Source organism: Hipposideros armiger, unplaced genomic scaffold, assembly GCF_001890085.2.
Source record: "Hipposideros armiger isolate ML-2016 unplaced genomic scaffold, ASM189008v1 scaffold_27, whole genome shotgun sequence".
Lineage (NCBI taxonomy): Eukaryota > Metazoa > Chordata > Mammalia > Chiroptera > Hipposideridae > Hipposideros > Hipposideros armiger.
The window spans coordinates 1699843-1722198 of record NW_017731377.1 but is presented as its reverse complement, the minus strand read 5'-3'; the positions used below and the strand labels follow the sequence as shown (position 1 = coordinate 1722198).

At 36.4% G+C, this 22356-nt stretch overlaps 1 protein-coding gene across 15 annotated transcripts in view; it reads right to left on the bottom strand.

The window, feature by feature from the left end:
- Window positions 1-22356, bottom strand: part of HMBOX1 (homeobox containing 1) — a 189035-nt gene that overhangs the window by 84269 nt on the left and 82410 nt on the right. For all 15 annotated transcript variants that reach the window (XR_002123222.1, XM_019636144.1, XM_019636135.1 and 12 more), the window contains one exon: window positions 14191-14276. Coding sequence is in view for 14 of the 15 variants with exons in the window: in XM_019636144.1 (XP_019491689.1) it covers window positions 14191-14276 (86 nt within the window). In the remaining variant the exon portion in view is untranslated. The remainder of the gene's footprint in view (window positions 1-14190; window positions 14277-22356) is intronic.

Here is a 22356-nt window from a genome sequence, read left to right as displayed (position 1 = left end):
CACACACACACACACACACACACACACACACACACACACACACACACACACACACACACACACACCCCCAACGGTGATAATATTCTTTATGTATTGATGTGGGGTAATTTCCAAGTTAGAAAAGTTTCATCAGAACAGTGTATATAGCATACCACCTGTTTGGCAAAAAAAGGAGAAAAGAACTGTAGATATATCTATTTGCTTATAAATGCATAAAATATCTCTGCAGAAGCTGACAATATTAGTCTCTTCTAGAAAGGGGACTATGGCTGAGAGACAGAGATGGGAGAGAGACGCTTAGCACTGTTTATACTCCTGTGTACTTCTGAAGTTCGAACCAAATGAATGTATTTTCTAATATAAAAAATAAACATGTATTTCATTTTATTTTTCATTTAATTATAGGCTTTTACTTCAGTAATAAGAATACACAGAAAATTTCAAAATTCCATTTTAGAGAACTAATTCTGTTCAGAAGATGTTTTAGAATAACTTTTCTATTTATTCCCTCCCTTCTCTCTTTTTAAAACTGCTTTACTGAGATATAACTCACATACAACTCACCCATTTAAAGTGTACAATTCAATGTACATATTCAAAGAGTTGTGCAATCATCACCACAAGTGATACCCCTTCCTTTTGCATAATAAAATGAGGATACCTCACAAAATCCGGGTAAGGTCAGCAAGCAGAGAGAACACAGGGAGAGTGGAGGCAGATCTTGCCACAGGGGAGCCGGACGTTCTCCTCCCTACTTCCTAACTCTGCTCGGGAAAGGCATTGTAATTATCTAAACAACAATTTTTAAGGCAATTTTGTGCATGCCAAACTGTGGAAGGATAATCATGATGAAGAAAGTGTCGTATGCTTATGTCAAAATGAAATTCACACAGTATTTTTTAGATGAAAAAGAAAGGAGTACTTTAATAGCTTCCCCAATAATTGTGGATATTCTCTGATACTACACTAAAACTTGACAAGTGATATATTCTTCTTTTCTCATACTAAAAGTCAGTTTTATTAAATGATGTATTCTTAAACATTAGAATCTGCAATCTAAAACTCAATTCACTAAACTCTTTCATACTTACAGTAAAATCCACTGATCTACCTTGAACTTGTTTTACTGTGTTAGTTTTAGGTATACAACATAATGATTTGATATATGTATATATTGTGACATGATTACCACAGTAAGTTTGTTAATGTCCTTCCCCATACATAGTTAGAAATTTTTTGTGTGTGATGGGAACTTTTAAGATCTACTCTCTTAAGCATCCTTCAACATATAATCCACTATTAATTAGAGTCATCATGCTGTACATTATGTCCCCAGGACTTATTTATCTTATAACTGGATGTCTGTACCTTTGGCCATCTTCTCCCATTTTGCCCACTCCCTCATCCCCCACTTCTTGCAACCACCAATCTGTTCTCCATATTTATGAGGTTCTGGTTGTTGTTTTTTTAGACTCTGCATATAAATGTTATCACAGAGTATTTCTCTTTCTCTGACTTATTTCACTTAGCACAATGTCCTCAAGCTCTGTCCAAGTTGTTGCAAATGGCAAGATTTCCTTTTTTATGGCTGAATAATATTCCATTATTCATACATCAATGGACACTTGGGTTATTTCCATACCTTGGCTACTGTAAATATGCTGCTATGAATATGGGGTGCTATATATTTTTAAAGGTTCATTATTAAGTGGTCCAAGGTAAGAAACATTATGGTTAACACATTTAGTCTCAGGAAGCTTAGCTTCAGAAAAAATGTTTGGAGAGAGATGAAGGGGAAATGATATCTGGCCAAACATTAAGCAGTATAATGGTTAATAATGATAATAATAAAAAAACTTCTATGGCATTTACTATGTGCCAGAAACTTTACATAACTAACTCATTTAGTCTACTCAAGAATCCTGTTAAGTGGTTATTATTATTCTCATTTTCCAAAACAGGAAACTGAGGCTTATGACATTTAGTGACTTGCCCAAAGTTATATAACTAGTAAGTGACAGAAATACATTTTGAACCCTCAAAGTCATGGTCTTCGCCACTGCACTATACTGGCTCTGTATACTGAAATGCTATGTCCAAAACACTGGCTTTGTAGCAAGACAAACAGCACTCAGCTATGTATGTGTCTATGGGCAAATGACTGAATGTCCTCTAGCCTCAGTTTTCTCATCTATAACTAAAGAAGTTAACACCTGGCTCTCAAATATATAAAACAGTTACCATAGCATCTAGTACTTGGTAAGTATTAAAATAAATTATAGCTAAAAATAAAAACCCTACAAAAAGAGAGGGTCAGCTAGCAAGGTGTACAGTAGTAAAAAGCAGAGGCACTGGTCATCTACCTCATTTAGAGGACTATCTGCTGTCCTGGTAGGTATCTATTTTTAGCACAATGATAAAGCGGAGCTGATGACTGAAAAAAAGTATGGACAAGAATGGTTTAAGAGATATTGTTCATACTAAATATTATGATGCGTGATAATAATTATTTTAACACATGGCACTCAAACATTTAAAAAACACTCTTTATGTCCTAAAAAAAGAAAAGAAAAGAAAAGAAAGTCAAGACAAACTGGTAAGAAATATCCTGCAAAAAATATTTAGCAAAGGAAGTGCTTGGTTGGACACAACAAACAATCTTTATGTTTAAAACAAAGGTGAAAAAATCCACTTTTATGAAAATAACATATTATAGTTCTTAAAATGTCTCAAAACATTAAATAAAGATCCCATTAAGAATGTTTCTAAAAACCTTTCCCTGTGTTTCTCAGCAAGAGCAATGACAACTGAGGCAATGTGATACTGGACATGTGCATTAAGATGAAGGTGTTCACAACCAAGATGTCCATGGATTTGCTTGGGAACAGGTATAGAGATAAGTCACTCAATATTTCTATAACTACTACAGGAAGCAAAGTCTCATAGCTTATGCGAGTAAACACTGTGTTCTTTACTCAGGTATACTAGGGCACAGGGAAAGAGCTACTACTATATCTAAAGCAAATTCAACTTGGTTTGGGGTTTGTAACCCTACTATTTTAGGCAACTGGCAAGAGAAAAATATTTCTGCCAAGGGTAAAATCATGTAGAAAAGTGCAGGCAACCTTTGAAGTATTAAGGACCCAATAATTCCTACTACTCTGAACTTCATTCTGTTGACTTCAGTATAGGGTACAAGGCCTACAGGACTAGATCTAGGTAGTAAGTCACAACCAAGTGTAAGATCTTTACTATAATTTAAAAAGCACAGTCTCAAAAATGAAGATATTTAAGGAAGAAAAATACCAATTCTACACCAATTCTTCTAGAAATACGAGTTTGGGAACACTTTCCAACTTGTCTTATGAGGCCACATCATCATAACAAAACTAGACAAGGACATTACAAGAATAGAAAAAAACAAAACAAACATAGAATAATACCCCTCATGAACACAGATGCAACAATTCTTAATAGAATACCAGCAAATTGAATCAAATTATATAAAAAGGGTAATACATCATGATTCAGTTGAGTTTTTCCCAGAATGCAAGGCTTGTTTAACATTTGAAAATCAATCAATATAATTCACCATATTAACAAGATTAAAAAAGAAAAAACATTTGACAAAGTACAACATCCATTCATGATCAAAATTCTCAGAAACTAGAAATAGAAGCGAACTTCCCTTGAAGGGCATCTTGATAAAGGGCATCTATAAAAGCCTGCAGATAAGATCATACTTAATGGTGAAAGATTGAATGCTTACTCCCTAGGACTGGGAAAAAGGCAAGGATGGATTCTCTCATCATATTCATCATCAGTGGTCCTTAGTAAGTGCAATAAGGCAAGAAAAAGAAATAAAAGACATACTTATTGAAAAGGAAGTAGAATTTTCTCTATTAACAGATAACATGATTATCCATGTAGAAAATCCTAAGACTTTATCCCTAAAAAGCTCTTAGAGCAAATAAAATGAATTTATTAGCAAGGTTACAGAGAAGATGGTCAATATACCAAAATCAATTATTCTATGACACAAGAAACAAACAACTGGAAAGTGAAATTAAAGATAGGACCAATATAAATAGTACAGAAAATATAAAATATTTAGAGATAAATTTAAGAAAATATGTACAAGATCTACATATTGAAAAGTATTAACACAGTTGAGAGAACAGAAAGACTTAAACAAATAGAGAGACATACCATCTTTGTAGATGGGAACACTTAATATGATTAAGATGTCAATTCCTAATGCTAGATTGATCTATATTCAACACAATCCCAATCACAATCTCAGTACAAATATGCTTTTCTGTAAAAAATGAAAAGCTGATTTTTAAATGTGTATCTTAATGCAAAAGACTTAGAATATAGACAGTAATCTACAAAAAGAAAAACAAAATTGGGAGGAATTACATTTTCTGATTTCAAGACTTACTGTAAGTCAACAATAATTTCCAGTTTGTATTGGTATAAGGATAGACATAAGACTAATGGAACACAATAGGGAGCCCAGAAATAGATCTACACATACATATTCGGTTGATTTTTGACAAAGGTGCCAATGTAATTGAATGGAAAAAGATTAGTCTCTTGACCACTGTTGACAATTTCAACAAATGATGCTCCAATAGTTACACATCCATATGGAAAGAAAAATACATCCTAATCCTTACCTAACATACAAAAAAATAACTTCAAATGGTTCATAGACCTATATGTATAAGCTGAAACTATAAAACCTCTAAAAGAAAACATAAAATCTTTGAGATTTCACTTAGGCAAATTTTCTTAGGACACAAAACAAAAAACATGAGCCATAAAGGAAAAAAATGATAAATATAATTTCATCAAAATTAAAAACATTTGCTCTTTGAAAAATAATATTAAGAAAATGAAAATGAAAGCCTCAAGCTAGGATATCTGTATATCCACCTATTTCAGGACTTATACCTAGAAAACACATATAACTCTTATAATCAATAATAAGGCAAACAACCTGATTAAAAAAAAATGAGCAAAAGGTTTGACAGACATTTCATCTAAGATATATGAATAGCAAATGAGCATCAGAAAAGATATTCAAAATAGTCATTAGAAAATTGCAAAATATAACTAGAGTGAGATGCCATTATATATGCACTCACATGGCTAAACTTAAAGAGAAGCACCAATACCAAGTGCTGAAGAGAATGCAGAGCAACTGGGAATCTCATATATTGCTCGCAGGAATGCAAAATGGTGTAGCCACTTTGGAAAACAGTTTGGTAGTTTCTTAAAATGTTAAATGTATACTTACCAATAACCCCATAACCCCACTCCTAGGTATGAGAAATGAAAAAATTATGTCCACACAAAAGTTGTAGACAAATGTTATAGGAGCTTAATTCATAATAGCTGACTAAAATCTGGAAATAATTCAAATGTCTATCAACTGATTAATATATAAACAAATCTTGTTATATCCATTCAATGGACTAATATTCAGCATTTCAGTTAGGAATTACTGATACATGTAACAACACTATGAATCTCAAAGGTATCATGCTAAGTGAAAAAAGTTAGGCACAAAAATGATATATATATGATTCCAATCACAAGACATTCTAGAAAATGCAAAACTATGCTGACAGAATGCCAGAGACTTGCAGTGGAGAGAGGTATCTGACTGAAAAGATGCATGAGAGAACTTCTTGAAATACTGAAAATGTTCTATATCTTGATTTTGGTTAATGGTTATACCATTAAATATATTTAGTACAGCTCAGAGAACTCTTACGCAAATTTTATCTCAATAGAGGTGATTAAAAATAAAGAAAAAAACATTCCCCTGCATACTCAAGATTCTTCTGTGAGGAACAAATGATACAGTCAAATTTAGCTGAAGTTAACACATGCTGATATTAAAAGCTTTCTTAAAGGCCAAAGAATTTGAATGACTGTTTCAAAATTTTATAGGCCTCTCAGATATCATGGTCCTCAAGCTTGGTTAGTTTGGTTAGTTCAAGCTCCTTACTTAACTAAAGCTAGTAACTACACATTACTAACTCTAGTACATTTTCCTGACAGAACAAATTATTTGTAGCAACTGATGTCAAATCCTTTGATTTAAGATCTACCCGTGAGTAAATGTCAAGAGTTAACAGGATTAGCTCCTTAATGTATAAAAGATCATATCTATAGTTTACAAAAAGTGGTATTTATCCCCATAAGAGCCTTCTTCTGCGGGAAGTTATTCACACGGACTACAGCTGAACTTTAGGTTTTCTATTTTATCAAACAGAAACCTTCTGATTTTCTTACTAGGCTATTACTTCTTCTTTCTGTCATTTATCCCGGCTCATTTGTTTTTAATATAAGAAAAATTCGCTTATGTTAGGTAAGAAATATTTCATAAAACTGTGGAAGTAATCTTAAACCTTCAGTACAGACTTTCTCCGCAATCTTTGGAAACAATTATTGCAGGGGGCGTGAAGGGAAATGAAATTTACTGAAGGGGGGAAAAAACCACATCTGTTGCCTCACCTTTAAAAGTCACTTTTGTCAAAGCTTATGGTAGAATTAAAAAATTTTAAGTATAGTATGTACTTTAAATAAAAGTGGAAGAGACACCTTGTTTTATACTTGAAAACCAACCTTCATAACTTTTATGCTAAAAATGTACAGCCCTTCACATTGCATTTGAGATGCTGAAAGCCCTGGTAGGACAATGAATTTCAAGTAGAAAACTGTTTTTCTAACAACAAAAAGCTGTTAGTAATCTTCTGAAATTATTCTCACTTAGCCATCACCAAAGTGAGAAAATATGGGTATTTGGATATAGAGGCTGGATGTTTTTCCTGTGGGAAAAAAAAGTAACCTTATGTGTTATGTTTACAAGAAAATAGTTTGCCAAGAATTTGCTGAAGTTAGTAAAAAATGAAATAAAAAGAATTGTTTGAACCACAGGACATCATCTGTTCGTATTCTAGAGAGGCTGCAAGACAAGAGAAAATCCTAAAATGCACTCTGCAAAAACATTTATATTCTTGGTAATTGAAGTCCATTCAAAGATTTGAAAAGTCTTCTAACAGAAACAAAAACTCTAAACCCTTCCAGTTTGGAGAAAAAAGTTACAACTCACATGTAGAAATCTGCCCATTTTGTGACAGATAATAGCCTTCAAATTGGAGATCTACATAAAACTACTAAAATTCACTAGGTAGGAATTGATAAAATCTTGTTAAAACAGTATAATTATATTTGGTTGTACTGTCAGAGAACAATTCCATCATCTGTGATTCATGCCCTACCAGCATTTCTTTTCGAATGTGGATATATAAGTTCTACTTGTTTATAATAACTTCATCCGTAATTGCCCAAACTCGGAAGCAACTAAGATGACCTTCAGTAGGCGAATGGATGAGTAAACTGTGATCCATCCAGACAATGGAACATTATTCAGCACTAAAAAGCCATGAGCTATCAAGCCATGAAAAGGTATTAAGAAACCTTAAATGCATATTAGTAAGTGAATGAACTTCTTGTTTATTTTACTATAGAAATCCTCTGAATCTATAAAAAGAAGTCAACCCGAAAAGGCTACATACTGTTATGATAACATTCTGGAAAAGGCAAAACTATGGAGACAGTAAGTAGGTCGGTGGTTGCCATGGGTCATGAAAAGGGAAGAAGGGAGGATGGGATGAATAGGAGTAACACAGAGGACTTTTAGGCAGTGGGACTATAGTATCATCTTATACCATCTTATAGTATCATCTTATGATTCTATGATGGTGGATACTTGTCATTATACATTTTTCAAAACCCTTTGGAATGTACAAAACCATTTATACCTAATGTAAATTATGAACTTCCGGTGATAATGTGTCAGTGTGGGTTCACGCTGGTGCCACATGCTGAACAGGGGAGACTGCATGTGTGGCGGCAGGGGGGATATGGAAACTGTACTTCCCACTCACTTTGGCTGTGAACCTAAAACTGTTCTAAAAAATGAATTCTATTTTTCAAAAGGGTATATTGACACTTTGGGTGGTTTTTAATATCTGGTCTGAAGTTGTCTGATTAGGGAGAGGATCAATATATACCCACCTTTGTAAAGGAATTATTACAATTAAATTGAATACGCAGTGTTTTGATCCTTCATTTTAAAGATAAACGTAAAAAGGGACGTGGTCTGAATACAGTTAGAACATTTCTAAAACTGGTTCACAGCGTCTGTTTACACAAATTCTTATATTTTGGGGATGAGTCACTAAATACAGGTAAGATGCACATTTGTTAAATGTATGCAACTGTTTAAAAACAGAATAGAACTTGACAACCAGAAAGATACTTAGAAAATATTTGGTCAAAGTCCCTCATCTTATAAATAAGGAAACTGAGGTACAGACAATCTATGGATTTGCCCAGGGTCACAAGGCTATTATTTAATGAGAGAAAGACTGGAACTTTGGTACTCTGAAGTTTAGTGGCTGCTTGTCCATTATACTACTGTCACTCAAGAAAACAAAATTGTGATCAATTTCTTAAAATTCAGAGATTTTTGTTCTTTTTCCACTTATTTATTTTTAAGAGGACACGAATCCTTTTTATCTTTAGAATGCTTAACAATGTAAATCTATTCATTATCCAAAAGTACTCTGAATTAAAAAACAAAACAAAACATGTTGATTGCTAAAACAGAGGCTTTGCTCCTCCCCTCCCCCCCCACTCCCCCAGCAGTTAGTGAAATTTCAGACTCCAGCTCAACGGCCTCTTCCAGAGGTAAAAAGCCACCCTCGGTGAGAGCAGCTGTGACTCTGTGAAAGAAGCTACAAATAACATGCTGGGAAATTCAGCAGGCACTGCTATTATATCCTGTTTATACTGTCATTTTTCCTATCAGTAGGATATTATTTATACAGACCCCACCCATGAACTTCTTGTTTATCTTATTATAGAAATCCTCTGAATCTATAAAAAGCAGCCTCTGTATTTGTTTCTGGAACAAGCACATGTGTTATAATTTTGCACCTCACTATACTTTTTTATTTAGCATTTTCTTTTGTTATGCACCGCTTATTCTCCTTTTTATCTCAGAGTTGATTTATTTCATTATTTCATTACATTAGATAGAGCTGAACTTAACTGCCTTTAAGAGACTTCATTACAGGCTAGAGATTCCAGAGCACCACATCCTAAACTGTATTTTGGGGTAGATTTTTATCAGGCAGAAATCCTTCTAAGATACTCTTGACTGATTTATTTAAAGACAGAAAAATGTGCCTAGTGCTGATCAGGTACCTAGTGAGTGAGCCTTGGATGCCTAGAAGGCTGCCTGACTCAGACTCCATCCCAGGTAGGGCTACTACCAAGGGCAGGCTTTCTACTGGCTCTCACAAATTCAATCGCTTTTCTGGAATGAAAAGCCCTGCCCGAGTTTAGCTTGATGACTGGACAGGCTGGATGAAAATGTTACACAATAATGAATGCGAAATACATGAATTCAGTAAGTTGACCGATGGGACAATAAACCAATCTAGTTACAAACGATCCTCATTCTCAAGCCTATGTAAATAACTGAATTGAAATAGGTAAAAAAAAAAATTTTTTTTTTAAATGGTGAGTTTGTTCCTTAAGGGCAGAAATTCATACAGCATTTGTTGAGCAAATAAATAATTTTTTCTGGACAGGACACGTCCCTGGACAAAATTATACTGGAAAATTTTCACATGTATGGCTGTGTTAGCTTCATCGATACTTGCTTATCCTACAAGGCAGCACCGCAAGGCAGCTAGGCAAACATGAAATCTTCAGAGAACATGTACAATGATAGGCTCTTTGGGGATGTGTAAGAAAGATCACTGCTAAAAAGAACATTACTCTAAAGTGCATAACTGAAATGAGGTTTAGTACCTCAGTGTGGTGAACTAAATCAAATTATTGAGAGAGAGAGAGAGAGAGGTGTGTGTCCACATGGGCCAAACTGATCAAAGGAGGCAGAATGAGGATAATAACTGGTAATCTTTTTTTTTTTTAGCTGAACCATCCTGCCGCCTGTTGGCAGCTCAGCGGCAGCTCAGCTCGGGCCAGGCATCGAACTGCTGTTGCTCAGAGCTCGGACTCTTGAGCGAGCTCTTAACCAACTGAGCCACTCAGCTGGCCCAATAACCAGTAATCTTGATAAACAGGAATTGACAGGCTGAGGTGAGGTGAAAGGCATTCTAGGCACAACCGATTTGTAAGCATCCAAGGAAGCAGAATTCTGGGAAATGTGAGTAGTTTAATTCAGCAAGGGCATATACTGAACAAACGATGACAATAAAAAGAAAGCTGGAGTAAAATTATAAGGTGTTTCATTTTTCAGGCAATGGAGAACCATGAAAGGTATCTAATCAAGGGAAAATGACACAAGCTTTCAGACTAGGAATGAAGAGGAGTAAGAATAAGTTAGGGTCAGGCTTCACCTGAAATGAATGAATGAATGAATGAATGAATGAATGAATAAATAAATAAATAAATTGGGGGTGAGGCTGAAATAGAAGTTTTTAACAGCACCAAATCCTATAATTACAGTAGCAAAAGAAAGGTCCATGTGATATAACAGATGATAAATGTATAAAAATATTTTCATCTCTTGCTTTCAAATACAGGAGACGGCACCAGGATGGCTATTACTGAGTGGGGCGATGTTCAGCAACGCCAACCAATGAAGCCACTGTCAGGAAAGCTTACCAGTCTCCTAGAACAGTACTTTCTCCAACCCAAAGCACCTGGGGATCTGGTTAAAATGTAGATTCTGATTCACTAGGTTTAGGGTGGTGCTCTGGGTATTTACACCTCTAACAAGCTCCCAATACTGCTGTTCCATGGACTACATTTTGAGTAGCAAGATGCTAAAACATCTTTCAGTTTCCCTTTCCAAAAAGGCAATATTTGATGTACTATGTTTAATCCATTATGGTATATCTAATGCTTTTAGATATGCTTAAGAAATTCCTTTTAAAGGTATTATAATTTGCATCAACGTTGGATCAGTTTCAAAAGCTACTATTTTAAAAATCCAAGATGACTCAAGATTCAGGGTATTCAAGATACTCAGAAATATTTTCACCTGGACAAAATAAACTGTTCCATCACACTAAAATGTTGTTATTCTTTTCAGGTTGACAAACCAGAAGATACTACTGCTTCTAATCTTGGGAGGATGCAGAAAGATAACACTCCATCTTTTCATAATGCACATCAACAGGTTTTTGTAAAACCCAGTTAACTTGCCCTTACTGTGCCCTTATCATCATACCTCAGTCCTTGAAAATAAAGGTAACAATTTAAATATCCTACTGGAAAACACCTGAAGATTACAAAAATTAAATTCACACACTGTCCTTCTGTTTAATATTTCTATACAAAGGGATATCGCTTTAATTAAAGGCTTTTACCATGAACAGAGGTACCATTTATAAAAATATATTACTAGTGTAATATATTACACACACACACACACACACACACACACACACACACACACACAGGGGCTGACCTTCAATTCTTGGGATAAAATTTAAGACTTCTGAAATCTCAAGTTTCATATTTAATCAAATTAATGGTCAATAACAACCTTTTAGGTAAATTGTCTTCAATATGTAGCAATGTCTAGAGAACAAAAATAGTGGAAAGTACTGTTGAAGATCAGATCCAGTTATTTCATCGTAGAGGTAAGAAATTGAGGCACAGAGGCTAAAAAGGCCAAAGTCGCACAGCTGCTAGGGGCAAAAAAAAAAAGAAAGAAAAAGTGTAGGGACCCAGGCCCAGACCCTAGGCTAGGGCCCCCGCCCAGAGGAATGAAAGAAACTTCTGCTTCAGCAAAAATTAGCAAAGTATCTTGTCAAGAGACTAGAAAAAGATAAGCTAGGTATGCTTTATAGCTTACTTGTTAGGGAAAAGATAAATTGGGTAGCTTGTTAGGAAAAAATAAACAAGTCATGTTTTATAGCCAGTCAAGAAGATNTTCCCGCACTCTACTCCGTGTCCCGAAACTCTACTTTTGACTCTTGTGATTTCTTAGCCCGTTGCCGCCCCTCCTAGAGCCTCCCAGCCCTTGTCACACAGGACGTGATCTCTGGCACCCCAACGTGTGGCCTTGAAGACGTGATATCTGGTGCCCTGAAGACGTGATACAGCATGCTTGAAATCCAACCTCCTACCTAGCTCCTTTCTTTGAAACAATAGTCCTCATGCTCCTTTATAGGACTTCCATAGTTAACCCTGGGCCCACTGGCTGCCCACATGCTTCTCACAAACAGCATGTGCTCAGCACATATGCGTGTCCTCTGCTTTCATCTTCTGAGCAACCAGGAGAGAAAGTTACCGCATTTCCTGCTTTACGGATGGAAGCCTGATAGTCAAGCCACATGGCCATGAAGTAAGTGACCCAGGATCTGCATTTCCCGTCTCTCGTGCATTTAATGCTTCATTGTGTGGCTGTGCACTGTAGTCCTGACACACGGACACACCATGCTAAGCACTGAGAATGCCATTCTGAACACAGCAATCATAATTCCTGTCCTTGGAGCCTGCATGAGAGTGAGAGGACGGGCATTTTACAAATAATTACCTGATAAGCATTACATTGCAATTATAATTAAGTACAACAAAGGAGAGATACAAAGGGCCATTAAAACAGGAGATGGGTGGGACCTCATCTGGGGCTTCAAGGAAGGCTCTGAAAGAGGCCACAGGGAGGGGAACTGTGGTGCCCCAGCCATCGGTCAGTACTGGGACCTTCCAGGCCAGTCTATCCATCACCTGAATTCAGCCACATGAGTGACCCCAAGCAAGACCTGCAGAAGTCAGCCCACCATGAGAAATACAAAGTATTGTTTTAAGCCGCAAAGCTTTGGAGGTGGTTTTGTATACAAGTATAGAAAACTGAAATAGAATGTAGGGACCCAGGCCCAGACCCTAGGCTAGGGCCCCCGCCCAGAGGAATAAAAGAAACTTCTGCTTCAGCAAAAATTAGCAAAGTATCTTATCAAGAAAATAGAAAAAGATAAGCTAGGTATGCTTTATAGTTTACTTGTTAGGGAAAAGATAAATTGGGTAGCTTGTTAGGAAAAAATAAACAAGTCATGTTTTCTAGCCCGTCAAGAAGATAAGCAAGTTATGTATTAGCTCGTTAAAAATAATAACCTAACTGTGTTTTATAGTTTGCTAAAATAAGATAAACTAACCATTTTTTCCTTTTTACACACTAACTGCTTTTTTTGCTTCTGTATCCAGCTTCAGCTATAAATTCCTTACCCACCAAGACTTAGGGGCTGATCTCTTGAGAGACAGTCCCAGGTCTGGTCATAAATTCTCTGGAACGAAAATCTTTTGTGCAAGTTTTGTTTAGGAGCCGTAAACCTAACAAAAGGGGGAGGGCCAAATTAATTTTCACATGTATCAATGCACAATATACAATGATGTATCAAATACACAGTGTAGTTGAAAGAGTTTCAGGTTCCTCTAATGCCTAACGCACAGTTGGTTTTACAAATCATTGATATCCAAGAAAGGAAGGCTACATACCAATAAAGAGAAGACATGCTACCCCAAAATTTAAGAACGTCATAAAAAATGCAATCTGAATAGAGAATGACACATATACACCACATACTGGGGATGGGGCTGCAGCAGGGTGGGTAATGGGATGGGATATAAAGAACAAAGAGAAGACAATGGTAACTCTTATCTTCTCAGTAATGGTCCGAGGAAAGCTTTCACATACAGAAAAGTGGTTAAAAAAACAGAACTTCCTTTGCTCCCATGAATCATATTTTAATTGGTAAAACTGAGAATTAGATTTGGAGGACTGCAAAGCTTTTAAATATATGAAATGTAGATAGCAGTTGGATGTGCATGTGTCATAAGCTCTGTCACAATTACAAGAAAACCCAGAGAACACTTTTTTAGTCATAAAATAGGGGATTTTGTGCTTTTTACAAATGCTATTAAAATTTACTAGCACAAGTTAAAAAAAAAATCACTGGAGAAGTTCCATGATATCAGAGACAATGGGTTTTAAATCACAGGCATACATTATTATGCCTCAGTTGACAGATCTGCACTGCAATGCAGAAATGCAAGCAATAACCCAACATCTGCACTGGAAGGCAGAGACGAGACATGATTCCAGAATAAAGGCTCTTCAGCTCTTACCTGTTACCTGTGCAACAACTGCTTGGGAAATCCTCCGATTGGCAAGAAAGGCTTTGATTTCCTCTTTTATCACACTGCTGTCCCTCCTAACAAAAACAGAAGACAAGACCAACAATGTATGTTGAAGGTAGAAATCCTCATCTTTGCTAAGAAAGGTGAAGCAGAGAGGTGGGGAGGACATAGAAAGGAAGGACACAAAAATAAAGGGATACAGACCAAGCCTGTGTGAAAACATGAAATTAAAACAAACCAAGAAACACAAGATATTCTAGTCCTAACACACCACACCATCAGACAGACGCTTTAGTGAATACCGCGGCAGATACAAGGTTCAAACTGGAGGGCGGTTAATCGCATGCTGTGTATAGTTCACATTAGAAACAAGGCTGCCATATGGTACACACAAAGTTTCATCACTGGGGAATGAATATATCTTTCACAAAAGCAACAAAACAACAACAAAAATCAGTTGTGAGTAGATTGTGGGGTCGCATGTTAACTATGCAACTGCATAAATAACGTACAGTTCATTTTAAAACCTTTGTTAAAGGAACAGAAATCATCATCCTTCTCACAACTGCTAAAATATTAGCCATTTTAAGACAGGCTTTGCTTTGTAATTTGCCTTTCCCGGTATAAATCGAAGAAGAAATTTTAAGTGGGGTGGGCTGCATATAAAATTTTAATATAAAAAGGCACTTATTAATTTCCTATTTCATGTAATACACAGAATACATCATGCTTAAAGCTACGCTATTTTCTGTGTCCTTGAAGTTATATATCATAGACCTAATTTTGCCTCCACTAAGATGCCTTATAATTTTTACTTATTTAAAAACTCAACAAATTCTCAAAAGACTAGACATTCACTACAATGCTTCTCTACCAAAACAAACAGAAAATTTTAATTATACTTAAAAGTGACCAATTTCTCTGTGAATGCTTTATGTTCAAAAGGATAACAAATGGAGCATTGATTTTTGTTCAATACAGACTAGTGGTAACTTATGATCTAACACAGGAGGCGGCAAACTGTGGCCCATGGGCTCAGCCTGGCCTCCCATTTGTTTTTATACAACCTGTGAGCTAAGCATCGTTTTCACAGATGAACACTTGCAATCAACTTGATGGCAGGAAACACTATCTAAACATAAATTAAAGCTAATTGTTGTAACCTCCTCAATTCTCTTCTTCCCACTAGTAGGTTTGTATTTTTAAAACTGCATTTCATTATTATTCTGTATTGGATTTTGTCAATAGAAGTTTATGCCTATTCGTTTTCTCTCTTGCATTCAAGTATCTATATTATACTCTCAATTTTGCTTCTTGGCCACAACGTCATGTTTCCCATCGAGCCCTTTACAGAAAAGTTTGCTGACCCTGGATCTGAGACAAAGGGATCATGAAATCTTTACAAATCGTTTTGTGAATGAACCACAAACTCTTCAGAGAAGCTCGTCTCTGTACAGATTATTTGGAGAAATGCCAAGAAAAGTATCCTCTGCAAAAAGAATCAATTGTGATTTAATTTAGAGCTGATATTGTAGCCCCTTGGTGAGGATGGGCTGTACCCTCTGATAGTGGACTCCATGTTCCAGTTCAGGAATTCTGGGAAAAGGCAGAGCGGCAATAGTAGGGGCAGCTTCCAATCTGAAGCTTTACAGTATGTTCCGGATCTACTGGTTGGTAATCCTAATCAAAAAAATTCCTAAAGGAAAAAAACAGCGACTCTGCTGCCTAAACCGATATCTAAAATTTCTCATACTGATCTAGCTTCTGAGCTAGATACTGGCTAGATTCCTCCCATAATGCTTGTTTGTATTTGAAGTATCTCCTTGAAAAATATGCATTCTCATTTTATTTTAAAATTGTGTATTTGAAAAAGGCACAAATAAAAACATTTTAAAGTCAAACAAAATAAACTGCTGAGTAAAATACAGGTAATGCAGGCTAAACAGCTCTCAAACATCCATCAATAATCAATTGAGCAAGGGATAACTTCAGCAATATCTGTTTTAATTGGCTGATGTACGTAAAACAACCAAATCATTTGGTTTCTGACACAGATGCAAAACTAATGTGAAAAAAACTTTAAATAAGGCATTGCATTTCAATCTACAGAGGGTCCTTCTAGAAAAATAAAATCTGAGTGTAAGAGAATATTTATTAAGGTTAAATTTTAAAATGTGCTTTTGTGGGAAAAATGATTAAATGGTATTTTCTTGACTACTGATTTGAATTGGAATTTAAATCAATTTACCTTAAATCAAATCCACCGAGCGTAGGTACTAAATCATATAGAGGAGATAATACTCAATTATTTTAACAGGGAATATCCAGTTTGTGAATTATTCACGGCCTTGCAGTATGATATTATCAAGCACAGCAGAAGGTTCGAGGGAACCCCAAAACGTGTGCAAAACAGCAGCAATTCATTTACCCTCCCACAGCCTGTATTTTTAGATACTTAGCAACTTTCTAAGTACCCACAATGAGTTCATCATCATCATCATCATCTCTTTACTCAACTGCTTTACCAGAGAGAAGCTTTTCTGAACCGAAGGAAAATATAAAACTTAAAAGATAAGGGTGTTCTTGGGCAAGTCATTTAATAAACCTAGACACTGCTTTCATCATCTGGTGAAAGGAGAACATTAATACACCCATCACAAGGCTCTTCAGATTTTTCTCTAAGCACTGAAATTAAACTTAAATGAAATTCAATACTGTGTGTGTGTGTGTGTGTGTGTGTGTGTGTCTAACATATAAAATCATAAATTCTTCAACGTAAAAATTTTTGGAACTATAAAAGCACTATATAAACAAATGATTATTTTTTGGAAAACCCCAGAAAGAATCCCAGCAACAGAAGAAACAAATGATCTGCTGTAACTACATAAGGCTGAGGTAAACATCTGTATTGGGCATTTTAAGACACCATGGAAAGATTTCTAGAAAGTCATTTTAGACACAGCAGTGATGTGGCATTCAGTTGGTTTTACTAGGTACTTTCAAGACAGAAAAAGCATTCAACTATCATTCTGTCCGATTCTCTTATGCATTTCAAAGACTTCCGTTCTACTGGGTTGGCTTTGTTCTTTAAACTTTCACGTATTTCCCCAATTCTCTCCTCATTTGCCTTCTTTAACAACCTGTCTCTCCTACTGTATACATTGTACCCTGTGAAATCACCAGATTTCTCCTTTGTTACTCCAAAATTAAATCTCTCATTGTCTCCTACTCCTTACTTCCTCTCTTCATCTGAAATTTGACATCCTCTTTAAAGAAAATGAATCCCTTTTCCTCCTTCCACTTATAAAATCTCACACTCCTCACGATTTCTACTCAAGTCTTATGGAATTCAAGTCAAGTGTAGGCTGACCTTTGATTCCATAGCTTACTTCCAATGTGAGCTATCACTCTATTTGCATCTAACCTTATCTGAAGTCCATGTCATCTCATCCTACTGCCTTTTCCAAGTCACAGCCATGCTATATTCATCTATCTGGGTAACTTCCACATAAGGATAAAACCCTTTCTACCCTCCATTGCCATTCTTTTTATAACTTGCTAAACTTTCCATTGTTATCTACAGACCTTTCTAAGTGAATCTGGATGAATTCATCAGTAGTACCTCTTTGTGGAATCACCCTTTTTAAAGATACAATTTGACTGTCATCATTCAGAAAGTTCTCCCTGATCCTCAGAGCTCAAAAAGATTTCTTCCAACAGCACTTTAACATTTCAATTATACGACCCACATGCTAATATGTTACATGCTGTTCTGTATTATGGTTGTTTCTGATCTGGTCTTCTCTCTCCCACTAGCCTGTAAAGTCCTTTAGCACAAAGAATGTGTTTTATTCATCATGGGGTGTGCAGGCAATAGAGCTTAATTTATTCAAGAACAAATCGGTGGTTGGAGATAAAAGGTTGTGAAATAAAAAACCTGATCTGGATAACTTATAAAACAGCTCTAAATTCTTATTCTCAAATATGTTTAAATTTCCCAAATCAAAATGAAAAAAGAGTTATTTATGTTAGCCAAAAATGGTAATACTTTCTTTTCTATTCTAAAGACCATATATTTAAAAGCAGTATGCTTTAAGATCTTCCATATTCCCTTGGTTGATATACACTACATCAAGGACTCCCTTAAAGGTAGTCTTTTATCTCAAAGACTTCCAGAGATGGAAGACAGACTATGTCACAGGTGGAAAAATATAATTACATACAAATTCTTTCACATTTGAATAAAAACCTGCTCCCTTTAATTTCCACCCCAAAACAAAGCATAATTAAAAATTTTAAAAGATAACTTGAAAAGAAAAGCTACTCTGTATGTATAACCAACATGGAAATCGAATATTATAACCTATGCAACCCTAAGTGCCCTACCTACACAAGTAAATAACCTACTGTTAGGGTTTTAGATAACCAACTCGGAAGAAAGGCTCGGAATCTTATATAAAATGTTAACATATTATTATAACACTAACCTCATCTCAATTGTTATTTTATAATAGATACACAAAAGAACAAATACACTTTAATAGATGTACACTATAATATTAGCAGGTATATCTACATATGAAGTATATATAAATAGATGCATTTAAAAATGTTAACATGTGGGGCCGGCCAAGTGGCTCAGTTGGTAAGAGCTGGCTTAAGAGCGTGAGCTCTGAGCAACAGGGCCACTGGTTCGATTCCCACATGGGCCAGTGACGCTGCGCCTGAGCTGTCGCTGAGCTGCCAAAAGGTGGCAGGATGGCTCAGCTGGTATAACAACAAGATTGCATGTTCGATGGCTATGCCCACCTTCAACTAAGACTGAACTTGGCACCTTGAACTGAGCTGCCGCCTGGATGGCTCAGTGGATAGAGCATGTGCTCTTAACAACAAGGCTGCTGGTTCGACTCCCACATGGGCTGGTGGCTACGCCCACACACAACTAGGATTGAACACAGCACTTTGAGCTTAGAGGCCACGAGCTGCCGACGGGCAGCCAGATGGCAACTGGCACCCTCCACAATGAAGACTGAAGAACAACTTGGCTGGTCCCCTTTCCCTATTCCCTAACACTGTTCCCCTCCCCCAATTTCCCAATAAAATCTGTAAAAAAAAAAAAAAAAGTTAACACGTGAAATGGGTCTTCATTCCAGCTCTTAGCTTCAAAGTACTTCCTAAAAGGTTATATTCAACAATTTGTTGAGAATTAATATTCTAGTTTCCTTTTCATTTTTTTTACCCTGATCAATTCAAAAATGGAAAAAGTAGCAGCTACTTTGATTTTTTCTTAACAAGTTCATCAGGTGTACAGTTTTAACAATCAATTTCTACAAAAAAAAACTTCCTCTATGTACCTTGAAATTACTAAAAGTTGTGTGTGGATTTAAATGAGTTATGAGATTTGAAAACTATATCTTAAGATTGAGTGCTCTGGAAGTTGGGCAATGTGAGAGAATGCAAGAGGTGAATTATATATATATATGTAGAAAAGGAGGCAGGAAGGCATGCGGGTACCCCTCCTCCCCACACAGAAACCACCAAATTCAACCCACTATCATATCACCATAGGATTTAGTTATCAGCAAGGGCAATATAGCCCTACATAGGCACAGGACTCTCAGAAAGATCCACTGATCAAAAATTTCTCTAACGGGGCCAGCCGAGTGGCGCGATGGTTAAGGGCTGGCTTGGGACGCCAGAGGGCCCCAGTTCGGATCCCACATATGAGGGCCAGTGACACTGCCCTCCACAGCTAAGAGGCTGGACAGCAGCTCGACCTGGAGATGGGCTGCCATGAGTCGCCGGTGATGGCATGGGCTGCAGCCCCTGTGGCAATGGGTTGCCACGGGCTACCATATATAGCCAGCAGCCAGCATGAGCGGCCAACAGCCGCAGTGAGCGGCCATCCAGAAGCCGGCGACTGATCTGCCTCGCCCGGGAGGAGTGCAATGATGGTGCCAACTTGGGCCAGTGAAGCAACGTCCTCCACAACTAGACTGAGGAACAAAACGACAGCAACTTGTCTGTTCCCCTTCCCTCAATTCCCCAGCGCTGTTCCCATCCCCCCAATTCCCCAATTAAAAAAAAAAATTTCTCTAACATTCTACCAAATAAAATTTCATTTGGTTAACAGGTGATTGATTTGAAGTGGCATATATCATGGGCGTTGGGTTAGGGGTGCTTAGCCCATTAAAGCATTCATATTTTGTGTTGAGTTATATATTAACCACTGTTCCTAAAATCTTACTGAAATCTATAAAAATGAAAATTTTATTCACAGAGACAACAGATAATAGTGGTATGTTCATAATAAACGCATGGGTTAGAATTCAGGCTCTGCCACTTCATATTTAGTTAATTTTTCTTGGGCCAATTATTTAATTTTTGTGTATCTCAATTTTTCTGCTCCACCTCACAGCATGGTTCTAATGATTAAAAATGAGAACAGTCAGGCAATAAACTTCTCCCTCCAACCTAAGGATTGTTATTATCTGCAAACTTGAGAAAAATGAGAAGTGGGCACAAAAGAGGAATGTAGGTATGGGTAAGGGCGTTAATGGCAGAGGACCACAGAGCCAGAAGGTCCGGTGAAAGCCCTAGATGATTAGAGGACACTGAAATAGCAGCTCTAAGAAAGAAGCACAGAAAAGGAAGACGATAAAGTATCCTAACTATGCCACAAGTAGAAGTATGCAAATTAAATACTAATAACAATGTATAAACATGTATATATCTAATGACGAAACTTGAATGTGTATAACTGCAGGATTTAAGCACAAAGCCGAGTCATTGCTAAACAGGTTTTCGGTTTATTTTGAAGACATAGTTGAATTACAATATTATGTCAATCTAAGAGCTAGTACTCAAGTTTTAGACCCTCACCAATCCTCCAGAGCCTTTTATAAAAGGAAAGTTTTCCCACTTGTTAGTATAATACATGATTGGGAATTAACTGTTATGTTCAAAGCTTATTAAAACTGATTAATGATGGCAACAACAACAAAAAACAGGCTAGCATCCAAACAAATAAATTTTATTGTCGATATCCTCTCTACTCAGGATAATTAAAAGCTAACCTCTTTATATTTCCATGACTGAAGTAACTTTTATTTGCCCAAATGGTTTTCTCTCTTAATCGTGACAGTGAAATATATGGTAGATTTAAAAGGAACATCCAAACTTTGGCTAGCTACTTTAACACATGAAAATGAATTCAAAGCCAAATCAATCTTGCATATTTTTAAGTTTTAAAAGCCTAAATAATAGGGCCCTATGGCTGTCCTGTAAAACTATTTATTACAGGAATTGCATTGGAATCTAGATACAATAGTCCAGTCTGTCCAGAATTCCATATAGGCAGTTCCGTCCTGAAAATGAATTCAGGACAGTTTGTGTAAAAGGTATTACACCATTGTGGTACTGAAGGATAGATCTTCCATATGGCCATATTAAGTCATCATTATACTATCTTCAAGTCTTAAAATCTTTAGGAATAATGATAACTCATAATGATAGGTTTTAATTTTATTTCTGACCAATTCCTGCTAATATGTATTGTAACTAATCTCTCTGCAGCCTCTCCTCCCTACTACAGTACAGGCAGACCTCAAAGTTATTGCAGGCTCGGCTACAGACCACCGCAATGGGGCAGACGCCACAATAAAGCGAGTCACATGAACGTTTTAGTTTCCCAGTGCATACAAAAGTGACATTCACACTATATAGTCTATTAAGTGTGCGATAACATTATGTCTAAAAAATGTACATACCTTAATTAAAAAACGCTTTACTGCTTGCAGTGGATGGGGGGTGGGGGGTTGTTACTTTGTGAGGGTGAAAAGGGTAACTATTGCATTGTTCTGTACACCTGAAACTAACAATAAATAAAAATTAAAAAAAAAAAAAAAAAAAAAAAAAAACGCTTTACTGCTAAAAAATGCTAACCATCATCTGAGCCTTCAGTGACTCATAATCATTTTGCTGGTGGAGGGTCTTGCCTCAATGCTGATGAAAGCACAATATCTGCGAAGTGCAATAAAGCGAGCACAATAAAACGAGGTGTGCCTGTAGAGATAATCTACTGAAAACAATGCTTTTATCATCTCTATTCCTAAAGACCTGTACAAACGCCTTGGTTCTAACCAAATTAAACAG